Source organism: Trachemys scripta, chromosome 3 (genome assembly GCF_013100865.1).
Source record: "Trachemys scripta elegans isolate TJP31775 chromosome 3, CAS_Tse_1.0, whole genome shotgun sequence".
Lineage (NCBI taxonomy): Eukaryota > Metazoa > Chordata > Testudines > Emydidae > Trachemys > Trachemys scripta.
This window is the reverse complement of record NC_048300.1, coordinates 31,392,655-31,418,158: the sequence shown is the minus strand read 5'-3', so window position 1 is coordinate 31,418,158 and position 25,504 is coordinate 31,392,655. Positions and strand designations below refer to the sequence as shown.

General features: G+C 43.3%; 1 protein-coding gene across 1 annotated transcript; it reads right to left on the bottom strand.

The window, feature by feature from the left end:
* Window positions 1-2,505: 2,505 nt before the first annotated feature.
* On the bottom strand, window positions 2,506-3,386 carry LOC117875575 (toll-like receptor 2 type-2). Its single transcript, XM_034766951.1, has one exon. It carries the CDS (start codon window positions 3,232-3,234, stop codon window positions 2,590-2,592), a length of 645 nt encoding a protein of 214 aa, XP_034622842.1. The 5' UTR covers window positions 3,235-3,386; the 3' UTR covers window positions 2,506-2,589.
* Between the last annotated feature and the right edge of the window lie 22,118 nt (window positions 3,387-25,504).

The following is a 25,504-nucleotide window of genomic DNA, read 5'->3' as shown; positions in this document are numbered from 1 at the left end:
GCCCACTGGTGGAGTAGCCTCACAATAGGAGTACTTCTGGCTTTTAGCAACACTGAGGCTGTCTTATAACAAAACTCATGTAAATTACTTAGTCAGATAGACCAGAGCTGTCTTTTCTGTGGCCAACTTCAACATTCGTTTATGGACTACTTGAGGTCTGTCATTCATGATGGAAACATTGGACCATCAAGTTTTATAAATGCAAGAAATAAATAGCATGCAAGTCCCGTCTACACTAGAACATTGACTCAAAGCTGAGAACAGTTGCCAGCAGTAGGTTACTGACTTGGTGTTGAAACCAGTGTTATATTTAATTTTTAATGTAGATGAGACAAAAACATTTTTTGACATAAGAATGTAAGAATGGCCATACTGGGTCAGACCAAAGGTGCATCAAGCCCAGTGTCCTGTCCTCTGACAGTGGCCAATGGCAGGTGCCCCAAAGGGAATGAACAGACAGGTTATCATCAAGTGATCCATGCCCTGTCACCCAATCCAAGCTTCTGGCAAACAGAGGCTAGGGACAACATTCCTGCCCATCCTGGCTAATAGCCATTGGTGGACCTATCTTCCATGACTCAATCTAGCTCCCTTTTGAACCCTGTTATAGTATTGGCCTTCACAACACCCTCTGGCAAGGAGATCCAGAGGCTGACAGTGCGTTGTGTGAAAAAATACTTTCTTGTGTTTTAAATCTGCTACCTATTAATTTCATTTGGGGGCCCCTTGTTCTTGTATTTTGAGGAGGAGTAAATAACACTTCCTTATTTACTTTCTCTACACCACTCATGATTGTGTAGACCTCTATTGTATCCCCCCTTAGTCGCCTCTTTTCCAAGCTGAAAAGTCCCAGTCTTATTAATCTCTCCTCATACGGAAGCTGTTCTATACCCATAATAATTTTTGTTGCCCTTTTCTGAACCTTTTCCAATTCTAATGTATCTTTTTTGAGATGGGGTGACCACATCTGCACGCAGTATTCAAGGTGTGGGCATATCATGGATTTATATAGAGGCAATATGATATTTTCTGTCTTATTATCTATCCCTTTCTTGATGATTCCCACATTCTGTTCACTTTTTTGACCGCTGCGGCACATTGAGTGGATGATTTCAGAGAACTATCCACAATGACTCCAAGATCTCTTTCTTGAGTGGTAACAGCTAATTTAGACCCCATCAGATATTTAAAGGGTGTGGGGGGCTTCCAGTCTCCATAGGTAATGGATTGTCTACATTTGCGCTGCATAAGCCTCAGTATATCAGCCACAGCTCGACACCACCCGGGGAGGTAGTGTTACTATGTCGGCATAATGGAGAGCTTACTTCAGTGGCAGACCAATTTAAGCATAGACGCATGCACAACTAGATCAGTGCAAGGTGGTTTATGTCGACCTATCTATGTAGGGTAGACAAGGCCTAGGAGTAGCATTTCTTATTCCTTTCTTGATCACTCATGATCTGGCAAGGATGAGGTTAAAAAACAAAAAGCATGTAAAATCAGTGAGTTAATTTGGTGTCTTCTACAGGCTTTTTTGGTCCTAGTTACAATGTGGTGCTGATCCCTGATGTCAGCTGGAATTTCTCCATGTCTCTGCCCTAAAATGAGGTAGTCTGAGTCACCCTGTCCATCACTAATATTTCTCCATTAGCTGCAGAGCATTTCTCTCTCTTGGCCTTCTCTTGCCTGCATGATCATGGGTTAGAGACTTTTTCTTCTTGGTACTTTCTTGAGTGTCTGGTTAGATACCTTAGGGGTATCTGTACATACATACATCTAGTTGTCAATGGATATTCTATAGTACCCATCACTGTAATATCTAAACTCTGTTCTATCCCAATAATTTAGCCATTGAATAAGGGCTTGCAACACAACATGGACTAGGAATTTCTTTCCCCAATGGTTTGTATTAGCACAGTCTTTTAGACTATAAAGTCCTCAGTTCTGTAAAGGATTTTGCAAACCATAGATGTGAAGTGCTATTCAATTACTACATACTATTTATTGTGATTTTTTTTTTTTTGTCTCTCGAAGCAGTTTTCAGAGCGGGCACTGCCAGGTTTGGGAGTGATTGCAAATGTGTTGGTTTCTGAAATGCAACACATTGGTCAGTCTGAATCACAAGAATGTTGTGTTATGAACTTTGTTTTCTGTTCTGTCTTTTCTCATCATGAGCAATATTAGATCTCCATAATGTTAACAACATCTGTGCCTTTTAACCACATTATTTTTTACTAGTTCACCAGAGATTTTGAAAAGATATTTAGAGCATATGATATGACTCAAGTTTCTCTTTGCTGATGTCCACTATATTTCCTGAACCCCCACTGACGAGGTTTAAAATTGTAGACTATCAAACTCTAGGAAATCATGACTTTGTCTGATAATATCAAAGCCTTGATATTCTACATGATAGCTTCTTTTCAAGATGAAATGAATGTACATGGCACAAACTGCTTAATAATCTCTCATTGGACTGATCAGTTTATAAATTTAATTCCTATTTTGTAAATGGAAAGCTTTGCTGAAATTAAATATGCAAATATGCCTTATTTGACTGCAAATGTTACATCACAAGCTTAATGTATTCTAATAGTCACATTCCATCTCGTACATATCTTGTGTCAGTCCATTATCTGTTTTCAAAACAAGTGGGTCCTTGGATGTTTTTAAGGCAGCTGTGAGCTGGTGCCAGAATATTTTCTCTTTGTGTTCCTCTGGGCTCCATTTTAAATGGGTTTTCCTTTTCAACAGTTTTCTGAGTTTGCTGAATTTCTGTGACACACTGTTGGATCCGAGGTCTTCCAACACAACCATAATGAAAGAATCTTGATTTTCATTCAGGACCTGCTGTTCAGGAAAATCCAGTTCATATTGACACCAGCAGCTGTTTACAAAGCTGGGGGAGAAAACAAAAAGGACCTTATGGCTATTCTCTATGCAATAGAAAATATTACCAAGTACCAGATACCCCAGTTTGAAATCTCTCTTATGGTAACATATTTTAAACCCATTCATTTCTAGTTTTTCCAGAAAATTCTCTTTAGTCCAACTTGTGTCATTTTCACTGTATGAAATGAAGGCATCATACAACTTATTTTCTGGCCTCTTTTCGCTTTGTTTCCTTTTCACCATGCACGAATTCCAGCCCATTTTTCCAGGGTCCATCAAAATGCTAGATAAGCCTGTTATTACTGACATAGACAATATGGCTGTACAAGCTGTAATAGCCATTTGAACACCAATGGAACAATGCACTCCTTTTATCTGGTGGAAAACTGCATCTTAGATTTTCTCAGATTTGGTCTATGGATATATGTATTCACAAACCAGTGCAAGTCACAGTTACAGAAAAAATGTTTCCCTTGAACAGTTAAAACATTGAATTTTGTCAAATGCCCCAAAATGTCTTCCACTATTGTAGTAATGGCATTGTTGCTAATATCTAACTTAATCAAAGATTCTGGAAGCAACCTACTTTGTAGAAATGAGATCTTATTCCTAGATAAATTAAAATATTTCAATATTGGAAGAAATTTTCCAAGACGATCTGAAATCTCTGATACTAAATTTTGACTGATGTCTAGACTAGTGAGCAAAATAATTGGACTGGTAGGATCTATTTGGGTTATTAGATTTCCAGAAAGGTTAAGAGATTCAACTTTCTTCAGAGTTTCATTTAAAGACAACATTTAAAATTTATTTTTACTAATATCACATTCAGTTAAAGCTAGTGGGAAATATTCAGGAAAGAGACCTGTTATTTTATTATTTTGAATTTTAAACACTGTTAAATTGGATATAGATTTAAAACTAGGTAGTATTATTTTAATGTCACTGTTGCTTAAATCCAGATGCTGCAGAGAGGTTGATAAGTCAGGAAATTTAGAAATGGGTTATTACTAAGGTCTAAAAATAGCAATTCTTGCACATTACTGACAAATTATTGAGAGTTCTACAATACAACAGTTTGACATTTCTAAATGATTTACTTTCTATGGCAGGCTTTCTATAAGTGTACCTTCTTGTCTTCTAATATATGAAATTGCAGCAATATGTATACTTCCAGGTTCAGTTTTGTCTACAACTGTTCCAGAGCTGTATGGATCGGTAGTATAGATGAACTGATTTCCCTGAATATATATCTTTTCTTAATCAAACAATTTTGCACCAAAACTTTTACTATTTGATTTATGCTTGTGAAAAACAAATAATTTATCTCAATTATTGAAGGGAGACACATAGTATCTAAATTGTTTATGGGATTGTTACTGATATTTAAAAACAAAAGCTTGCTGGATGTGAAATGACAAATGTTTCCAATATCTACATTGCTAATTGTTATTTTGTTGTAACTAGCATCAATAGACTGTACATTTTCCATTGGAAGAAAAAGGATAAAAAGTGACAAGAGATCAATTTCCAGATTGTTGTGACTAATGTTCAGCTCTAAAATACTGTCCAGCTGATCTTTGCAAAGACTGGCATCCATTTTTTCGTGTCAGATCTTCCTCAGACAGTTTATAGTTTGCACTCCATATTTTGGCATTCGACAGAAAGCATGCCATATCATAGAAGGTGGAAACAGAGTAATGTTTTTATCTAGTCTTTGAAAGTCCCGTACACTTCACCTGAACTTGGAATGAACATTTAACAAGCCAGATGAACCTTTGGAATATTGCAATCCTTCTGCTGACACAGAAGACTTCAAAACAGTCTCTGATGATCTTTCAAAATATTTATAATGTGGAAAATCTGGGGTTTCATGTATTTGTAAGAATTTAGGTGAGATGCAAGATAAGGAATTTAATGCAACTGGTTGTTAAATGAAAGATTTACAGAAATACAGTTGAATAGATTCTCAAAGGCACCAGATTCAATTTCCTGAATCTTATTGTAGGAAATGTCTAAAACTTCCAGAGCACCAAACCTTTCAAAGTCTTTTCTGATTATTTTTTCAATAATGTTATGTTAGAAAATCAAGGACTCTTGCAGTTTTTGGAGCCTGTACCTCAGATATAGATGAAAGGTTTAAATAGGAGTACAGTAGTTAGAAAATTTGGAGCCAGAGGTGGTATAATCTTGATTGACGAATCCATCCTCCTCATTGAATAAGAAAGAAATTAAGTAGAAATGAAGGACTCTGGTGAGGAACCCCATCCTGGAGAAAAGAAAGGTAAAAGCAATTAGTATAATCCTTTCAACATTACGTTGACCCTTATAGCAATTCAAGTCTTGGTTTACTTTTAATTATATATATTTTAAAAAGGAGCCAGTTGGGAACATTTAAAAGGAAACACTTGGCAGTGCTCTTGGAACACTGAGAACTTGATTATCCATTCTGTTCAGGCTGGGGTTGGATGGAGTGGAGATGGGCAGTCACAGGACTACAATATTTTATAGTCATTTAAAAGAAGGATGGAAATGTTTCCATGGCACCGTGCTAATTATAACTTCTTGTCATTTTCCTGATTATATCACCCCTACATTTTTCAGGATATATTCTGGCACAAATGTACTATTTAATTCAGTGGAACTCTTCCAAAAGTAGGGAAGTACTCAGTGTAAGTAAGAACGGGAGAATCTGGTTCTTCGCTGCTACATACACAGTGTAGAGGTTATTCTCTGTAATAATACACCTGCCTGAAGTTTATATGATGAGTATTGCCAATGTTTCTGCTCTATAACATCATAGTATATTTACACTAAAATAAAACCAAAACAAACTAACTAAAATAATCACCAAAGGACCACATGTCATCTGCAAATACTTCCACTGCCCCACATCTGTTTTAGGGTTCAGTTTAAATTTATGTAAAATCCTCCATTGATTTGTTCTAGCCTCTCTCACAGACCTTGTGCCTTTCCCTGTATCTAGCATTAGCCTCCTTTCTTCGCCATTATACAGTCAAACTGCAGATGGTGTAAGTGCCCTCTCTCCCCTGCTGACTCTGCCCTGTTGAATAGCTTCCCTAGATCAGTATAACTTCCACTATGGTTCTGGGACTAAATGCTTTCATTTGTTTTCCACTCAGCCTTTTGGCCTATCTTTTCTCTAATGCCATTTTCAGCACTGGGCTTGTTATTACAAAACAAGAAGTTTCACCCAGGTTGTGGGGGGGGTGACTAAGGTTATGATCTTACTATGTAATTTGCTTCTGCTAGTCTCTTAATCTAAGGGACAGTTTACAATATATTGTTGCAACCACTTCTGACAGGCATCAGACCTGTACCAGTGAGAGCCCTCCAGGCAGCTAGCTCCTGTGCTGGGTAATCCCTGCCTTAATGACGGGCTGAGGCATAGGTGCAATTTGACTTCTATATTGGGGTGGTGGTGGCTCCAGTCAGGCCAATGGGGCCTCACTTGGGGTGGGGTGGGGTGGGCAATTCCGTGCCTGCCCAGAGGGGTGCCATTTCAGATTTGGGGGGAGGGTCTCAACTTTATCCATGATTCCAAGGGCTACTTAACTGAAAACTGTAGTGTTTTTGCAGATAATAACTCAGAAATATCTGACAGGAGCATTGTGTCTACTTCTTATACCAAGAGAGAAAATTAAATACATATTAGACCCACTCAGCTCTAATATTAACATATTTTGACATCTTGTGGCAAGTCACTTATGGGACACTGGTTCGACTGAAAATTGTAATGTATATTCTTACTCAGATTCTCTTACTAAAGTCAGAAGGGACCATTATGACCATCTAGTCTGACCTGCACATTTCAGGCCACAGAACCTCACCCACCCACTCCGGTAATAGACCCATAACCAGCGACGCTAACTTTCTAATGTGTCAGAGGATGCTCAACCCCCCTGGCTCTGCCCCAGCCCCTAGCCCACTCCACCCCTTCCCCAAGCCCCCACACCGCCTCCTCCCGGGCCCACCCTGCCCCCACTCCACCCCTTCCCCAAACCCCCACACCGCCTCCTCCCGGGCCTACCCTGCCCAACTCCACCCCTTCCCCCATACCCCTGCCTGCCTCTTCCCACCCCGTTCCTCCCCCGAGCACACCCCGCCCTCACTCCTCTCCCTCCCCTCAGTGCCTCCTGCACACCATGGAACAGCTGATCAGTTGGGGCTGCCAGCAGGCGGGAGGCACTGTGGGTGGTGGGGGGATCTGGCTGAGCACCCACCATTTTTTCCCACAGGTGTTCCAGGCTGGAGCACCCATGGAGTCAGCGCCTGTGCCCCTAACCTCTGGCTCGGTTATTGAAGTTCTCAAATCATGGTTTAAAGGTTTAAAATCAAGTTACAGAAAATTCACCTTTTATACTAGTTTAAATCTGCAAGTGACCCCATGCCCCCCGCTGCAGAGGAAGGCAAACCCGCTGCCGCACTGTCTCTGCCAGTCTGACCCAGGAGAAAATTCCTTCCTGACCCCAAAAATGGTGATCAGTTAAACCCTGACCATGTGACCCACCAGGCAGATATCTGGAAAAGAATTCTCTGTAGTAACTCAGAGCCCTCTCCATCTAGTGTCCTGACTCCAGCCATTGGGGATTTTTGCTACAGGCAGTCACCAGTGGACTACATGCCATTGTAGGCAGTCCTATCATACCATCCCCTCCATAAACTTATCAAACTTATTCTTGAAGCCAGTTAGGTTTTTTGCCCCCACTGCTCCCCTTGGGAGGTTGCTCCAGAACTTCACTCCTCTGATTATTAGAAACCTTCACCTAATTTCAAGCCTAAACTTGTTGATGGTCAGTTTATATGCATTTGCTCTGGGGTCGACATTGATGTTTAACTTTAATAACTCCTCTCTCTCCCTGGTATTTATCCCTTGGATGTATTTATAGAGAGCAATCATATCTCCCCTCAATCTTCTATTGGTTAAGCTAATCAAGCCAAGCTCTTTGGGTCTCTTCTCATAAGGTAAGTTTTCCATTCTTTAGATCAACCTAGTAGCCTTTCTTTGAACCTGTTCCAGCTTGAATTAATCTTTCTTAAACATGGGAGACCAGAACTGCACGCAGTATTCCAGATGAGATCTCACCAATGCCTTGTATAATGGTACTAACACTTCCCTGTCTCTACTGGAAATATCTCGCCTGATGAATGCTAGGACTGCATTAGCTTTTTTTCACAGCTGCATCACATTGATCATAGGATGACTATGAGCCATCAACCAATACACCCAGCTCTTTCTCCTCTTCTGTCACTTCCAACTGATAAGTTCCCAGCTTATAGCAAAAATTCTTATTAGTTCCTAAATGCATCACCTTGCACTTTGCACTATTAAATTTCATCCCATTTCTATAACTCCAGTTTACAAGGTCATCCAGATCTTCCTGTATGATATCCTGGTCCTTCTCTGTAGTGGAAATACCTCCCAGCTTTGTGTCATCTGCAAACTTTATTAGCACACTCCCACTTTTTGTGCCAAGGTCAGCAATAAAAATGTTAATTAACATTGGTCCCAAGACTGATCTCTGAGGAACTTCACTAGTAATCTCCCTCTATTCTGTCAGTTCACCTTTCAGTATAGCTGGTTGAGGTCTCCCCTTTAACCAGTTCCTTATCCACCTTTCAGTTCTCATATTAATCCCTATCTTCTCCAATTTAACTCATAATTTCCCATGTGGAACTCTATCAAATGCCTTACAGACATTGAGGTAGATTAGATCTACTGCATTTCCTTTGTCTAAAAAAAATCAGTTATCTTCTCAAAGAAAGATATTAGTAACTTTGTTACCACCCCTTGAAATACAACAATTGAAACAATTGTAGAAAAATCTACAATTACTTTCTATCATTGAGGGCTTATCTACACTACGCAGCTTTCAGCGACCAGGCTGTGTCGACACAGCCTGGTCGCTAAAAGTCAGCGTGTGTGAACATTCTCTATCGGTATTTTGTCGGCACTTTTGCCCCGCGAGCGACATAAGCTTTGTCAGCAGGAAAGCACTCCTGCAAACAAAGCTGTGTTCACACTGCTGCTTGCATTGGCAAAACTTTTTGTCTTTTGCGGGGGGAGAAGGGGGGCTTTTTAAAGTACCCATGAAAGACAAACGTTTTGGTGACAACGTCGCAGTATAGACAAGCCCTTAGGCTACTTACTTTTTGCAGTTCACCAGGCTTGGACCAGATCATTTAACTTTAGGAAACATCCCAACAGCCCTTTCTTATTTTAATCACCTGTTAATCACTATGTTTAAACAAAATTCTGACTCCCTACCTCAGGGGCACAAGCTGGGAGCAGCACTCTCCTGTCCTTACATTGCACACTCATGCTGCCTCCAAACTCCACCTATGGGCTGAGGAGCCATAGGAAAGGGTCATGAATCTATTGCTGTCCGTGGCCTAAATGTTATCTGGGTTAGTGACTTCAGTGTCTCTCTTAGGCCTTGGCTACACTTGCGGATTCACAGCGCTGCCACGGCAGTGTTGCCACGGCAGTGCTGTGAAGCGCAAGCGCAAGTGTAGAGAGCAAGAGAGCTCTCTCGCAGTGCTGCAAGTACTCCACCTCTCCGAGGGGAATAGCTTGCAGCGCTGCGAGCGAGCGTGCAGCACTGAAGGTGCTGATTACACTGGCGCTTTACAGCGCTGCACTCGCTGCACTCAGGGGGGGGTGTTTTTAAACATCCCTGAGCACAGCAAGTGCAGCGCTTTGAATTGCCAGTGTAGCCAAGGCCTTAGATCTCAGCCCCTTATGCTGCCCATCCACTTCTGACTGACACCTAGGGGCAACCCTGCAGGTCTGGGATGTGCCATGCTGTGACTGTGAGGGGAAGTTGGAGCTTGCCTAGCTCTGCCCTTGCTGAGAAGGGAGTGGCCAGGAATCAGCACAAGCCCTGATTTCTGCTCTGCAAATAAAATAACAGAGATGTCATTATTTCAATTCCTGTGTGCGTATGGAGGGAATATGAATTATAATTAATTTCTCTATATTTCTGAGAATTTATTAATATGTCAAATATTTTATTTACTGCAAAAATAAATAATATTTTAGCAAAAAAAATTCAATTTGTGATATAGGGTCAAGATGACCCACTTCGCAATTTTGATAAGCAATAACTCAGCCACAATGAAACACATCCGTCAGCGGCAAGAGCTGCAATGCTAGTGACACCTCACTCGAATATACATCAAGGTTGCATAGCCGGAAATTCACGTAGAGCCGAGATATCACGAGTCACATGTCAAACGGTCATTTTAACATACGTCGCAGGTAGATGGTTAAGAATCGAGCGGATACTGTGGAAAATTGTGTTTCTTGGTGCCAAAGAATAAAGAATAATGTCTTTCGGCATTATAAATCCAAAATGTGAGTATCTTTAAGCGTTATTAAACCTTGACGTTATTATTGGGCTGTATAATTATCAACTTTTCTTTGTTATAACTGGTTCACATATAATAAATAAGGTCCATACAAGAAAAGTAACAGCGTTAACGCTTAATAGACTACGAAAGTGATGACATCACACTCCAAGCGGGTAACCGTGAGGAAGGGGATTACTTTCCAAACAACTGGTGTCAGGTTATAACGTCAAAAAAGGTCATTTTATTTCTGTGTAAACACTGTAATTAACTGTTTTAATAGGGAAGTGACTGTATGTTACTAATCACTGAACCTTTAAGCAGTGAAAAGACATGTTGGGATGGCTGCAATGTGATTTAAATCACCAACCATGTGGTGTGTCAGCCATCCTTAATGTTATAATGCTTGCAGCCCGGAGCACAGCTAGTATATAACAATATTCAAATGCCCCATGGCAGAAAGAGGAAAAAGAAAACCCTCAGGAGTTGAGTATCATAAATGAAAGGCTGAGAAGGAAAAGGACCAAGCAAAACAGCAGGGATCCTTCCTGAAATATCTTCTCTTAATCCAAATAAAGATGGAAGCAGTTTGCAGCATCCAGATGAAGATATATTACTTTGAGAGGAGGTTAGCTCACATCTGCATAGAAGCAGTTTGGAAACTCAAGATGATGGAAACTTACTTCTAGATGAAGGCAGCTCACAGCATCAGACTGATATGGAAGTGGAGAAAATTTATTCACCTTCAGAGAGACATGCAGAAATTGAAGTAAATGAAGTAGAAGGAAGAAAGGATGAGGAAGTTACAAACGAGTTACAGTATGGAGCCCCAGCTTCATGGCCCAGATGTGATGACAGTGTGTGGCAAATTCTTATGGAACATGAACCCAAACAAATTCATGAATTTCTCTTCCCTAAGGATGGAAATAAAAGAAAATTCTCTGCTTAGCATTACAAGAGGAAACTCATTAATGGGGGAGAAATTAATTGAAACTGGTTACAATATTCAGTGTTGAAGGACTCTGTGTTTTGCTTTTGCTGCAAGTTGTTTAGAAATCAGTTGGTACCTCACTTACTGAAAATGATTCGAAGGATTGGAAAAGCATATCTTCAATTCTCTCTTCACATGAAAGAAGTACAGAACATTTGGAATGTTTTCACAATTGGAAATAACTTGAATTATGATTGAAAAAAGGAAAAACTATTGATGAAGAAAATTTACGTGTGATCAAGGAAAAAGAAGAATATTGGCAACAAATATTAGAGTGTCTGATTGCTTTAGTGAGAGTTCTCGGTGGGCAAAATTTAGCATTCTGCGGCCACGGTAGAAATGAAAAACTATACACTCCAGGTAATGGAAACTTTTTAAAATTTGTTGAATACCTAGTTTTGTTTGATCCAGGCATGAGGGAACATCTACATAAAATAACTGATCAGGAAACACAGGTTCATTACTTATGAAAAAATATATAGAATGAACTGATTAAAATCCTAGCAAATGCCATTAAAAAGAAAATTGTAGAAGCTGCCCATTCTGCAAAATACTTTTCAATAATACTGGACTGTTACACCAGATGTGAGTCACGTTGAATAAATGACAATCATTCATTTTGTGGATATGAAAAAGTCTGCAAATGAAGATAATGTTGAAGTGCTCATAAAGGAACATTTTTTGGGTTTTGTACCACTGAAGGAGATGACTGGAGCATTTATGACTGAAACTATTCTACAAGAGCTTGAAACAATGTCATTATCTGTTGAAAACTTACACGGCCAAGGCTATATTAATGGGAGTAATATGAAGGGTAAAGACAATGGTGTGCAAAGGAGAATGATGGAAATCAATCCTAGGGTCTTTTTCATTCCTTGCAGTGTGCATTCTCTGAATTTGGTTGTCAATGATGCTGCTAGATGCTGTTTGGGGGCAAGCAGTTTCTTTGACCTGGTGCAACGTGTTTATGTGTTTTTCTCAGGCTCAACATGCCGTTGGGAGATTCTGACTTGCCATGTGAATTCTCTAACTGTGAAATCACATAGTCAGACAAGATGGGAGAGTCGATTGATGTTTTGAAGCCTCTTTGCTATGAACTTGGAAATTGAAATTGAAATTTCTGATGATACTGCCTTTACTGGATCATCTGGCAATATGGCACGTTCAGATGCAGAGGCTCTTGCAAATGGCCTTTCCAATTTCAAATTTGTGACTTCACTCATTTTGTGGTATAATATCCTTTTCGACATTAACCTCACTAGTAAGCAGCTTCAGGAAAAGAACTTGAACATACATTCTGCTATTCAAAAACTTCAGCAAACTAAGAATATTCTGGAGGAATTCAGAAGTGAGGAAGGGTTACAAAGAACACTGGAAGATTCTCTTGAGCTTGCTGGAGAAATAGACTTTCTGACAGAATTTGAACCAGAGCCAGTTCGCATTTGGCAAAAGAAACAGCAGTTTTCGTATGAAGGACAAGATACACCCATTCAGAACCCAAAACAAAGGTTCAAAGTGAATTTCTACTTCGCAGTCTTTGATACTGCTATTCACTTGATTGACAAAAGATTTCAACAGATGTAGCAGCTAGAGTCAGTATTTGGCTTTCTCTATGATATGCATAGCTTGCAAAAGAAAACAGCAAAACAGATAAGAGAATTTTGTATAAAACTGGAGTCAGCATTGATTCATGAAAATTCAAAGGACATTGATGCTACAGATTTGTGTAGTGAGCTTCAGGCTTTTTCAAGATGATTTAAGAAACATTGCACTGCTGAAGAAGTACTGAAGTTTGTTTGTGAAAATAAACTCACAGACAGTTTTCCAAACATTTTTATAGCTCTAGGCATTCTTTTAACTTTGCCAGTTTCCGTAACTAGTGGGGAACATAGCTTCTCAAAGTTAAAATTGATAAAAACATATCTGCGTTCAACAATGGTGCAACAGAGACTTGTTAGACTTGCCACAATGTCAATAGAACAGGAAATAGCTGGAAAATTGGATCTAAAAGAACTAGTGACTGAATTTTCAAAACTTAAAGCAGGAAAAGTCATGTTTTAAGAGCACAGAGTGTTTTTTATTTGGAGTGTTTTGTAAATACGGGTTAAAGTTCATTGAAGAGTTTTCTTATTTCTTTCTATATTGGATGTGGTGGTAATGGCAGTTAAAGCAGGATAGCGTAATGGATGATTTTGGATTTGTAATAAAAAAAAATTAACATTTTTAATGCATTTTTATTTGAAATCGGACTGAAATATCATCTAGCTATCATGTACAAATCTATTCTGAAAATTTTGTGTTTCTGTTTTATCTGATCTCAGAAACATTGGTTGGACAGACAGACGGATGGACAAACTGAATAATTAAGCCTCTGTTTAAGAAAAAAAAATGCTTAAGAAAAATTAAAAGGAAAAAAGGGGCAAAATGTTTCCCAGTTTACCAAAAACCTCAGCCTAGAACTGCCCTTGGGGTTTAGGGGTGGGGCCGCCGATTGCATGATTCGCCTAGGGTGCCAGTTGCTGGCAGCTAGTCTAGGGCCGCCCCTTTCCCTCTGACATGGGGCTGTCATCACAGAGGAATCCTGCCACCTCTATACTAGCAAACAGAGCCACTACATGAGGGGATTTCCCAGCAGCCTCCATGCCTCTTCTGACCTCTGGGCACCACAAAAGAGGATAGGGGTAGCCCTTGCACAGTAACTTTTCCCCAGCATGCCTTTCTGAGGCTGGTCCTTTAAATTTGGCAAGGCCAAACAACCAACTCCTAACATGGCTATTTCCTAACAGAGCTGCTGGTATTTCCCCCTCTTCCCTATAGAGAGTCTCTGTTGTGTTTTTCCCTTCTTACTCTCCAATCCTGGCACATTGATTTGAATATTAATAATTAAACAAAGCTTTGCAGGGGGATGGAAGGGGAAGTTATTTGATGTACCCTTAATAGCCTCATTCTATGCTGTTTTAGAAAATGTCTCAGGGTAGCGGACTGCTGTGCTGTTACTGTGCCATAATGTAGAACAAAGATACACATTAGGCGTAAAGAACAGGAGTACTTGTGGCACATAGAGAGAGCATGAACAGGTGGGAGTTGTCTTACCAAAGTAAGAGAAAAAAAACTTTTGAAGTGATAATCAAGATAGCTCAGTACAGACAGGTTGATAAGAAGTGCGAGAGTACTTACATGGGGAGATAGATTCAATGTTTGTAATGGCTCAGCCATTCTCAGTCTTTATTCAAACCTAAATTGATTGTGTCTAATTTGCATATCAATTCGAGTTCAGCCGTTTCTCGTTGGAGTCTGTTTTTGAAGCTTTTCTGTTGTAAAATACCCACCCGCAGGTCTGTCATTGACTGAACAGACAGGTTAAAGTGTTCTCCCACTGGTTTTTGAGTATTATGATTCCTAATGTCAGATTTGTGTCCATTAATTCTTTTGCGTAGAGACTGTCCGGTTTGGCCAATTTACATGGCAGAGGGGCATTGCTGGCACATGATGTCATATATCACATTGGTAGATGTGCAGGTGAACGAGCCTCTGATGTTATGTCTGATGTGATTAGGTCCTATGATGATGTCACTTGAATAGATATGTGGACAGAGTTGGCATCGGGCTTTGTTGCAAGGATAGGTTCCTGGGTTAGGGTTTTTGTTCAGTGATGTGTGGTTGCTGGTGAGTATTTGCTTCAGGTTGAGGGGTTGTCTGTAAGCAAGGACAGGTCTGTCTCCCAAGATCTGTGAGAGTGAGGGATCATCTTTCAGGATAGGTTGTAGATCTTTGATGATGCACTGGAGAGGTTTTAGTTGGGGGCTGAAGGTGACAGCTAGTGGTATTCTGTTATTTTCTTTGTTGGGCCTGTCTTGTAGGAGGTGACTTCTGGGTACTCATCTGGCTCTGTCAATCTGTTTTTTCACTTCAGCAGGTGGGTATTGTAGTTTTAAGAATGCTTGATAGAGATCTTGTAGGTGCTTGTCTCTGTCTGAGGGATTGGAGCAAATGCGGTTGTATCTTAGAGCTTGGCTGTAGACAATGGATCTTGTGGTGTGTCCTGGGTGGAAGCTAGAGGCATGTAGGTAAGTATAGCAGTCAGTAGGTTTCTGGTATAGGGTGGTATTTATGTGACCATCGCTTATAGCACAGTAGTGTCCAGGAAATGGACCGCTTGTGTGGATTGATCTAGGCTGAGGTTAATGGTGGGATGGAAATTATTGAAATCATGGTAAAATTCCTCAAGGGCTTCCTTTCCATGGGTCCAGATGATGAAGATGTCGTCAATGTAGTGCAAGTAGAGTAGGGGCATTAGGGGACGAGAGCTAAGGAAGCGTTGACTTGGTCATGTACATTGGCCAAACCGGACAGTCTCTACGCAAAAGACACAAATCTGACATCAGGAATCATAATACTCAAAAACCAGTGGGAGAACACTTTAACCTGTCTGGTCAGTCAATGACAGACCTGCGGCTGGGTATTTTACAACAGAAAAGCTTCAAAAACAGACTCCAACGAGAAACGGCTGAACTCGAATTGATATGCAAATTAGACACAATCAATTTAGGTTTGAATAAAGACTGAGAATGGCTGAGCCATTACAAACATTGAATCTATCTCCCCATGTAAGTACTCTCGCACTTCTTATCAACCTGTCTGTACTGGGCTATCTTGATTATCACTTCAAAAGTTTTTTTTCTCTTACTTTGGTAAAACAACTCCCACCTGTTCATGCTCTCTCTATGTGTGTGTGTATATATATCTCCTCAATATATGTGCCATTCTATGCATCCGAAGAAGTGGGCTGTAGCCCACAAAAGCTTATGCTCAAATAAATTTGTTGGTCTCTAAGGTGCCACAAGTACTTCTGTTCTTTTTGCGGATACAGACTACCACGGCTGCTACTCTGAAACCTGACATTAGGCATAGGAACTGCTGGAACAGGCCATTGACCTATCCTCAGCCATGAATGGCCCGCCCTCTGTTTATTATCTCTTGCTGCATTGTGTCTGTTTTAGGCCCAGAACTTTCAAACATTTATACTGGACTGTTAATCCCAAGCATTCAGAAAGCATGAGTGAGGCCCCCAAAATCTGGAGACTGGTTTAAAAATCATAGGATTGTAAAAATTGGGGGATTTTTTTCTTTGCCTTCTGGATTTTATGCCTTTAGGGTCATGTTTCCAGACTTTTCTCCATAACTGCGAGGGCTAGAAATTTACTTTTTTTTAAATGAAAGCTGAGAATCTTCTGAAATGAAATGGCTCCCAGAGCTGGGCTTTGAACCCCCCCACATATCATGAGACTTGTGATAAAATTGTGAGAGTTGGCAATGAACACTGCATAAGTTATGCATATACTTAATCAGGAACTCAGTGGGACTGCTCATGTTTAATGTTAAATGTGTGTAAGTCTTGGTAGGATCAGAGCCTTAGGTCACGTCTACACTGGCAAAGCTACAGTACCGGCAGTTACAGCGCTGCTTAGAGAGCGTAGAGGGGAAACCGCTGTTGTGTGTTCACACTGAGAACTGCCTGCGCAATAGCGTGTTCACATTTGTGACACTTGCAGCGGTATTTGGAGTGATGCACTCTGGGCAACTATCCCACAGAACACCTCTTTCTCTTTTGCCACTAAGATTTGTGGGAGGGCGGGGGTTTCAGGGCATCCTGGGCCCTGTCCCAATGCCCCGTGATGCATTGCTTCGCATCCCAGCAATCCCTGTGCTTCCGTCCGCATTTGGTGCCATCTTTCAACAGTTTGTGTACTGTGCGCCCTGCCTCTTTTGGGCAGCAGGAATGGCTCCCGAATTGCTGACCAGTACGCTGCTCGCTCTGACCAACATGTCTCGAGTGGCAGTGGAGTTATTTCTTAAACTACAAAGGCAAGAGGACTGTGACATTGATCTTGCCATGCGTAGTAGCTACGACAAGATTGCTTGTGGCATTCACAGAGGTGGAATCACAGTGGAACACCGCTTTTGGGCTCGGGAAACAAGCACTGAGTGGTGGGATCACATTGTGATGCACGTCTGAGATGACGAGCAGTGGCTGCAGAACTTTCGCATGAGGAAATCCACATTTATGGGACTGTGTGATAAGCTCGCCCCACCCCTGCAGCGCAAGGACATGAGAATGAGAGCTGCCCTGTCACTGGAGAAGCACATGGCAATTGCACTGTGGAAGCTGGCTACTCCAGACTGCTACCATTCGGTCGCTAACCAGTTTGGAGTGGGAAAGTTGACCATTGGACTTGTGTTGATGGAGGGCCATTAATCGCATCCTGCTCCAAAAGACCGTGACTCTGGGCAACGTGTGTGACATTGTGGATGGCTTTACACAAATTGGCTTCCCTAACTGCGGAGGGGTGATAGATGGCACGCACATTCCAATTCTGGCACCAGACCACCTAGCCATCGAGTACATTAATCACAAAGGGTATTTCTCAATGGTTCTCCAGGTGCTTGTGGATCACTGTGGACATTTCACAGACATTAACGCAGGCTGGTCCGGAAAGGTGCATGATGCACACATCTTTCGGAACACTGGCCTGTTCAAGATTGCAAGTAGGGACTTTCTTCCCGGACCAGAAGATCACCGTAGGGGAAGTCAAAATGCCCATTGTAATCCTGGGAGACCCCGCCTACCCCTTAATATCGTGGCTTATGAAGCCACACATGGGGCAACTTGACAGCAGCAAGTAGGAGTTCAACAATAGGCTGAGCAAATGCAGAATGACTGTTGAGTGTGTATTTGGCCATTTAAAAGCCAGCTGGCAATGCCTGTATGGGAAGCTGGAGCTTGCCGATGACAATATTCCTATGCTTATAGCTGCGTGCTAAACGCTCCATAATATTTGTGAAGGGAAGGGTGAAAGCTTCACTCAGGGTTGGACTGCAGACGCTCAGCGCCTGAAGGCTAAGTTTGAACAGCCAGAGACCAGGGCTATTAGAGGGGCACAGCTCAGGGCCATAAGAATCAGGCAGCAATTTGAAGCTGAAAGCCACTAATATTTGTTGCTATGCTCGGGATTGCAGTGCTTGTAATGCTAGGAGGTGATTGGTGCATATGATGCAAGAAGGGGGCTTAACATAATTGTATGTTGCTTTGCAGTGCTCTTTTTTCTTTCACTTAATAGAATAAACGTTGCTTTCAAACCAACACAATTCTTTTATTGAAAGACAACAACCGGAGGAGTCAAATGAAAAAAATTATCAGCAGGGATGGGGAGGGAGAAGGGAAGGTCTCAAGAGGAAGAGGGATCCCAGGACAGCTACAGATTTGTGTATGTCCAGGGTTCATACCCAACCTTCTCCTTTGGAGTATAATGTAGCGGGTGCTGTACTTCAGCAGGGCCAAACTGCAGATGGATGGGTGTTGAGTGCAGTGGGTAGTGGGAGTCCACAGTGCTGGACTCTGAGGAGGGAGGAGTGGAATGCTGCGGGTAGAGAGTGGAGCCAGGAGGTTGATAACCAGGGCCGGCTCCAGGCACCAGCAAGCAGGTGCCTGGAGAGGCCAACAGAAAGGGGCGTCACGTCTAGCTCTTCAGCGGCAATTCGGCAGTGGGTCCCTCAGTCCCTCTCGGAGGGAAGGACCTGCCGCTGAATTGCCGCCGAAGAATGAAGCGGCGGCGGCAGCGGCAGAACTGCTGCCGAAGTGCCGCCGACCGCAGCTTTTTAAAATTTTTATTTATTTATTTATTTATTTATTTTCCGCGTGGGGCAACAAAAACGCTGGAGCCAGCCCTGTTGATAACAGTGTGTTGGCGGTGTGTGTGGGGTGCATGGGAAAGAGTTTTGCGACAGCGGCTGCAGGAGAGGACGGGCGTGGAGCTGCTCAGATTGAAGAGCTAGTATTGCCTGAGGCATGTCCACTTGGTGCTCCATAACATTTAAGAGCTGCTCCGTGGATTCTTTCTGGTGTGCCGCGTTCTCCTTTCGGTCCCTCTTCTCGCTGTCCCACCATTCCTTCAATTCCTGTTTCTCAGCGGCTGAGTGCATTATAACCTCACAGAAAAAGTCCTCCTTAGTTCTTCTTAGCCACTTTCTAATTCTGCACAGCCATTCTGCTGATAACAAAGCGGGAGGCTGGGCTCCCAAGATTATCTCTGTGAAGTTTAAATGCAACATTTTACAGAAGCAGTATTGTTGGAACACAGACAACACTGATTCAGTGCTTTAAAACACAGCCAGTACTCTCACACCTGTCACTAACTGGCTGACCCCAGGCAAGCACACAAGAGCCACAAGACCCCCAAAATGGTGAGTAGCCGCAGGGGCAGGGTAAATCACTCTTCCCGGAACCTGCTGTACACTGGGCACATGGCTCTTGGGGAGAGGCAGCACTGTAGAGGGGGCTTGATAATCATTCCTGTCCCCACACTTTTGGATGTGATCATTATGGAAGATATCTCGCTGCTGAGGGTGAGCAGGGAATCAAGGGAGGGTCTTCTCCAAGCCTGCGGCTTCTGTCCTGGCCCCTATGCGGCTCACCTGTGTGCAGCAATGGTCCCCCCCATCCCTCGTGATGGCAAAGTGGCGCGGGAAAGTTACAGTTAATGGGACAAGAAACAAAGCAGCTATGCCAAGGAACCTGCAGCAGCAGATTGCCCAGTATCTCCATGAGAGTTTCCTGGAGATCTCTGAGGGAGATTCCCATGAAGTGAGGGAGTCAATCTACAGCCTGTTCTGCGGCTCAGACTAGGCATGCGGTGGGAGACAAGCCTGCTTTCTGCAACCCTCCTGCCCCCAACAACTCACTTCAGCAATTCCCAAAATCAGATCCACTTACCAGGGGCCTCCTCTCCTGTTTGCGCTTTGCCAAGATCCCACAGCTGTGACTGGCTAGGCTCCTCTGGGGTAGAAAAGAGGTCCTGGCTGCATGCATCTCTGGCCTCCGAGTCATCCTCTGTCTCTGAGTCCCCCTCCCCCTCTTCATCCAAGATTTCCTCCTCCTGGCTCAGTCCACTCTTGAGTGGCCCGCGAGCCAACCAAGTATCCATGGGGGCCTTCGCAGTGGAGGTGGGGTCGCCACTGAGTATTGCGTCCAGCTCTTTGTAGAACCGGCAGCTCGTGGGCGCAGCACCAGAGTGGCGGTTTGCCTCCTGCACCTTGTGCTAAATGTTCCGCAGCTCCTTCACTTTTACCCTACACTGCAATGTGTCCCGGTCATGGCCCCTTTCTGTCATGCATCGTGAAATCTGTCCATAGGTGTCATAATTCCTATGGCTGGAGCACAGCTAGGACTGTACAGCCTCCTGTCCCCAAATGCTGATGAGGTCCAGTAGCTCAGCATTGCTCCAACTGGGAGATCGCCTGGTGCGTGGAACGGCATGGCCACCTGGAAAGATGCACTGAGACCACTGCACGCATCACTGAGTAAACAGGAAGGGGACTTTAAAATTTGCAAAGGAATGTACGGGGTGGGGATGACGGTTGGTCACCTGAGGGCACTAGATAAGTTCATGGAGGATAGGTCCATCAATTGCTATTAGCCAGGATGGGCAGGAATGGTGTCCCTAGCCTCTGTTTGCCAGAAGCTGGGAATGAGTGACAGCAGATGGATCACTTGATGATTACCTGTTCGGTTCATTCCCTCTGGGACACCTGGCACTGGCCACTGTCGGAGGACAGGATACTGGGATAGATGGACCTTTGGTCTGACCCAGTAGGGCCATTCTTATGTTGTTATGAGGGCAGGGCAGTGGAGTTCAAACCAATGACCACACAGGTGAGAACAGGCATTGTGGGACACCTCCTGGAGGCCAATCACAGCGCTGTAATCGCCACGGTGTCTACACTGGCACTGCAGCACTGTAGCCCCGGTGCAGAAAGCTGTACGCCTCTCATTGGGATGTTTTTTTTTTAGAGCGCTACAACTGCGCCGTTTCTGCGCACTGAGTGGCTTGGCAGTGTGTACACTTCGGGAGTTACAGCGCAGAAAGTTGCTTTACTGCACAGAAACTTGCCAGTGTAGACAAAGCCTTAGAATGTGTGTGCCTTGGGGCAGCGTCATGGTGTAAAGCACCACGCATGGTTATTTAACAACCTCCACTTGTTTGTTTCTGTCTTTTTAAATGATAAGGTCTTTGGGATGGGGGCCAACTCTCCCTACATGAGTGCACAGTGCCTAGGACACTTTAGGTGCTACCACAAAGTAAATAATAAATCATCTTAATAAGAGAATTTCAAATGGAAGAAATTACGTGATGTTTTCCTATTGGCAGTAGTGCTGCTTTGACAGATGTCCTCTCTGTTTACATCCAGTCTCACTCAGACAAGAAATCAATGGTGAGACAAACTACACACAAGATAGATTTTGTAACTAGCTCTGCTCTTCCCTCCTCTTTGAACTCAGGGGCCTCACTCTCCAGCTGCAGGAGACTAAAAGCTCCCAGTGAAATCAATGGGCATTACTCATGTCTTGTCCTGCCACTGTCACTGGCAATTCCAGGACTGCTTCCCATTTGTTTTGCCGTCATCCCTCCCCTGGGAAAACTTTAACTCGCTTCCAGTCTCCTGTCACTTCTCTTAAAGCAATTCAAATTCTCCAGAACAAATTTCCCATCATTCTGCTTCCACTGCAGTCATCCCTCCTCTACCAGGACCATGCAATTAGTCGCTGCTTTTTGGCGGTGGTCGTTCATTCTTTCTCTGCACAGATCTGTTTTGATCTCGTTGAGGTGGCAATCCTTCAAATTGCAGTTCTACCTCTTGAAGGAGCGTCAGCTATAAGAGTTGGATGGACCACATTCTAGCCGATTCTACTGAGATAGTGAAGCATGTTATGAAAGTAATTAAACTGAAAGTAATATTTGATATGATTAGTGTGAAGATGAGTACTGTGGTGTGTGTGCCAACATCCTCTGCTGAGATAATATTATTTCCACTGTGTGTGTTGTGTACTCATTGTATGATGTACCCAACCTTTTTTGAGAACTACTTTTTGTTTCAGAGTTAGCGAAAGAACACCAGCACACTACAAAGTAGTCCTTAAATGTGTGACAGAAACATAAACAGCATGTCTGAGAACATAAAGTTTTGTCTCACAGCACAGAGCCAATCATTTGAATCAATACCCAGAACAGCTGTTCCATTTTTTCATTGTTTGCCTCTGAGAGCACGTTTTCATTTGTGTTGTAACACTGGTTGACGGGAGTAGAGCCTAGAGGCCCAGATCCTTGGTTAAGGCAGAGCAACTGTGGAGAAAGGTGCAAAGGTGCCTTTTGTACTCCCTCTATCCTGGACTGGCTATACTGTAATTTAGAGTAGCCAGGGATCAGAGAAGCAGATGGTAGCTCTGAGAACAGTAGGACCTAATTGCCTAAAGTGGTGGTGTGAGCTATCCGCCATCATCCTCCACCATTCTCCTTTCAAATGCTGAGTCTTTGAGCTTAAATTCATAACTTTGCTTGACGCCAAAAATCATGGACTGAACAAAGACACTGGATTTATGGATTATTACAACAATCTATAGCCCACTAACCCCTTCCCTTTGCTGCTTCCCCCCCCTTTCCTCCCTTTGATGAGAGGGGTATGAATGGGCTGTTTCATCTTGAATGGTTCCTTGAAATATGTTAACTACTTGTGCTAAACAATCTGTTCCATGTTGTATTTAACTGTGATACTCTGATTACATTTTCCAGACCTGAAGAAGAGCTCTGTGAAAGCTTGTCCTTCTCACCAACAGAAGTTGGTCCAATAAAAGCTATTACCTCACCCACCTTGTCTTGCTTATGCATAAATACTTGAGTAACTTTTTGGTCCCCGCTTGCAGTGAATTGGATTCATGGGTGAACATGGCAACAGTAGACTTGCTGCAGCTTTTCAGTCTGACATTCAGTACCATCAAATATTTTCTCTTCCTCATTTATTTTTAAATATACTTAAAACCAAACAAATCTCTATTAGGCTGAGATTTCAATACCCTTAATACCTTAGGGCTATATATTACTCTCTGCTAAGAGAAATAAAGAGGAGCAGATGCTAGTGGACCTATATGATTCTGATGCTTGCTTCCTCCACCCTTCAGAATGCCCCTTTGCCCCACGTCAGTGGCAATGCAGGCCCAGAGCTTGGGAGAGGGAGTTCCTGGCACAGGGCCAAAGAAGGCTTTGCCTTCAGTCGTATGCTCCTTTCGCAGCCCAGTGTCTATCTGAACAGCAAGCCACATGGGAGTTAGTTACTCTAAGGGTATGTCTAAACTACGAAATTAGGTTGATTTTATAGAAGTCGATTTTTAGAAATCGATTTTATACAGTCAATTGCTTATGTCCACACTAAGCGCATTAAGTCGGCGGAGTGCGTCCTCACTACTGTGGCTAGCATGGATTTACGGAGTGGTGCACTGTGGGTAGCTATCCCAAAGTCTCCGCCGCCCATTGGAATTCTGGGTTAAGCACCCAATACCTGATGGGGCAAAAACATTGTCGCGGGTGGTTTTGGGTACATGTCATCCATCTCCCCTCCCTCCGTGAAAGCAACGGCAGACAATCGTTTTGCTCCTTTTTTCCGTGCAGACCCCATACCATGGCAAGCGTGCAGCCTGCTCAGCTCACCGACACCACCGCTGTTGTGTCCTGCATGCTGCTTGCAGCAGATGGTGCAGTAGGTCTGCAAACCATCGTCATACACTGTTTCCGCTGCAACTCTGCTCTGCTGCTATTGGCTCGATAGCGAATTTCTCCATGTTGTCTGTCATGGGCTCCTGGGTATGTATGTTCTTCCTCGGGCAATGTGTGCGGTCTAACCGTCATCCTCTACCGCTTCAGTTGCAACTCTGCTCTCCTGCAGATGCCATAACACAGCAAGCCTGGATCCCGCTCAGTGCACCGCTGCTGCTGTGAGCATTGTAAACACCTTGCGCATTATCCTGCAATATGTGCAGAACCTGCAAAAGCAGGCAAGGAGGAGACGACAGCGCAATCACGATAGTGATGAGGACATGGACACAGACTTCTCTCAAAGCACGGGCCCTGGCAATTTGGACATCATGGTGGTAATGGGGCAGGTTCATGCTGTGGAACGCCGATTCTGGGCCCAGGAAACAAGCACAGACTGGTGGGGCCCCGCATAGTGTTGCAGGTGTGGGATGCATGCGTCAGGCCACTTTTCTGGAACTTTGTGAGTTGCTTTCCCCTGCCCTGAAGAGGAAGAATACCAAGATGAGAGCAGCCCTCACAGTTGAGAAGTGGGTGGGGATAGCCCTCTGGAACCTTGCAATGCCAGACAGCTACCGGTCAGTTGGGAATCAATTTGGAGGGTAAATCTACCATGGGGGCTGATGTGATCCAAGTAGCCAATGCAATCACTGAGCTGCTGCTATCAAGGGTAGTGACTCTGGGAAATGTTCAGGTCATAGTGGATGGCTTTGCTGCAATGGAGTTCCCTAACTGTGGTGGGGCGATAGATGGAATGCATACCCCTATCTTGGGACCGGACCACTTTAGCAGCCAGTACGGAAACCACAAGGAGTACTTTTCAATGGTGCTGAGAGCACTGGTGGATCGCAAGGGATGTTTCACTGACATCAACATGGGATGGCCGGGAAAGATGCATGACACTCGCATCATCAGGAACTCTGGTTTGTTTCAACAGCTGCAGGAAGGAACTTACTTCCCAGACCAGAAAATTACCACTGGGGATGTTGAAATGCCTATAGTTATCCTTGGGGACCCAGCCTATCCCTTAATGCCATGGCTCATGAAGACATACACAGGCACCCTGGACAGTAGTAAGGAGCAGTTCAACTATAGGCCGAGCAAGTGCAGAATGATGGTAGAATGTGCATTTGGATGTTTAAAAGCTCGCTGGTGCAGTTTACTGACTAGGTTAGACGTCAGCGAAACCAATATTCCCATTGGTATTGCTGCTTGCTGTGTGCTCCACAGTATCTGTGAGAGTAAGGGCAAGATGTTTATGGAGGGGCGGGAGGTTGAGTCAAATTGCCTGGTGGCCGATTACGCACAGCCAGACACCAGGACAATTAGAAGAGCACAGCTGGGCACCCTGCGCATCAGAGAAGCTTTGAAAAACAGTTTCATGACTGGCCAGGTTATGGTGTGACAGTTCTCTTTGTTTCTCCTTGATGAAAACCCGCCCCCTTCGTTGACTCTACTTCCCTGTAAGCCAACCAACCTCCCCCCTTTGATCACCACTTTCAGAGGCAATAAAGTCATTATTGTTTCAAAATCATGCATTCTTTATTAATTCATCACACAAATAGGGGGAAAACTCGCAAGGTAGCCCGGGACGGGTGGGTGAGGAGGGTGG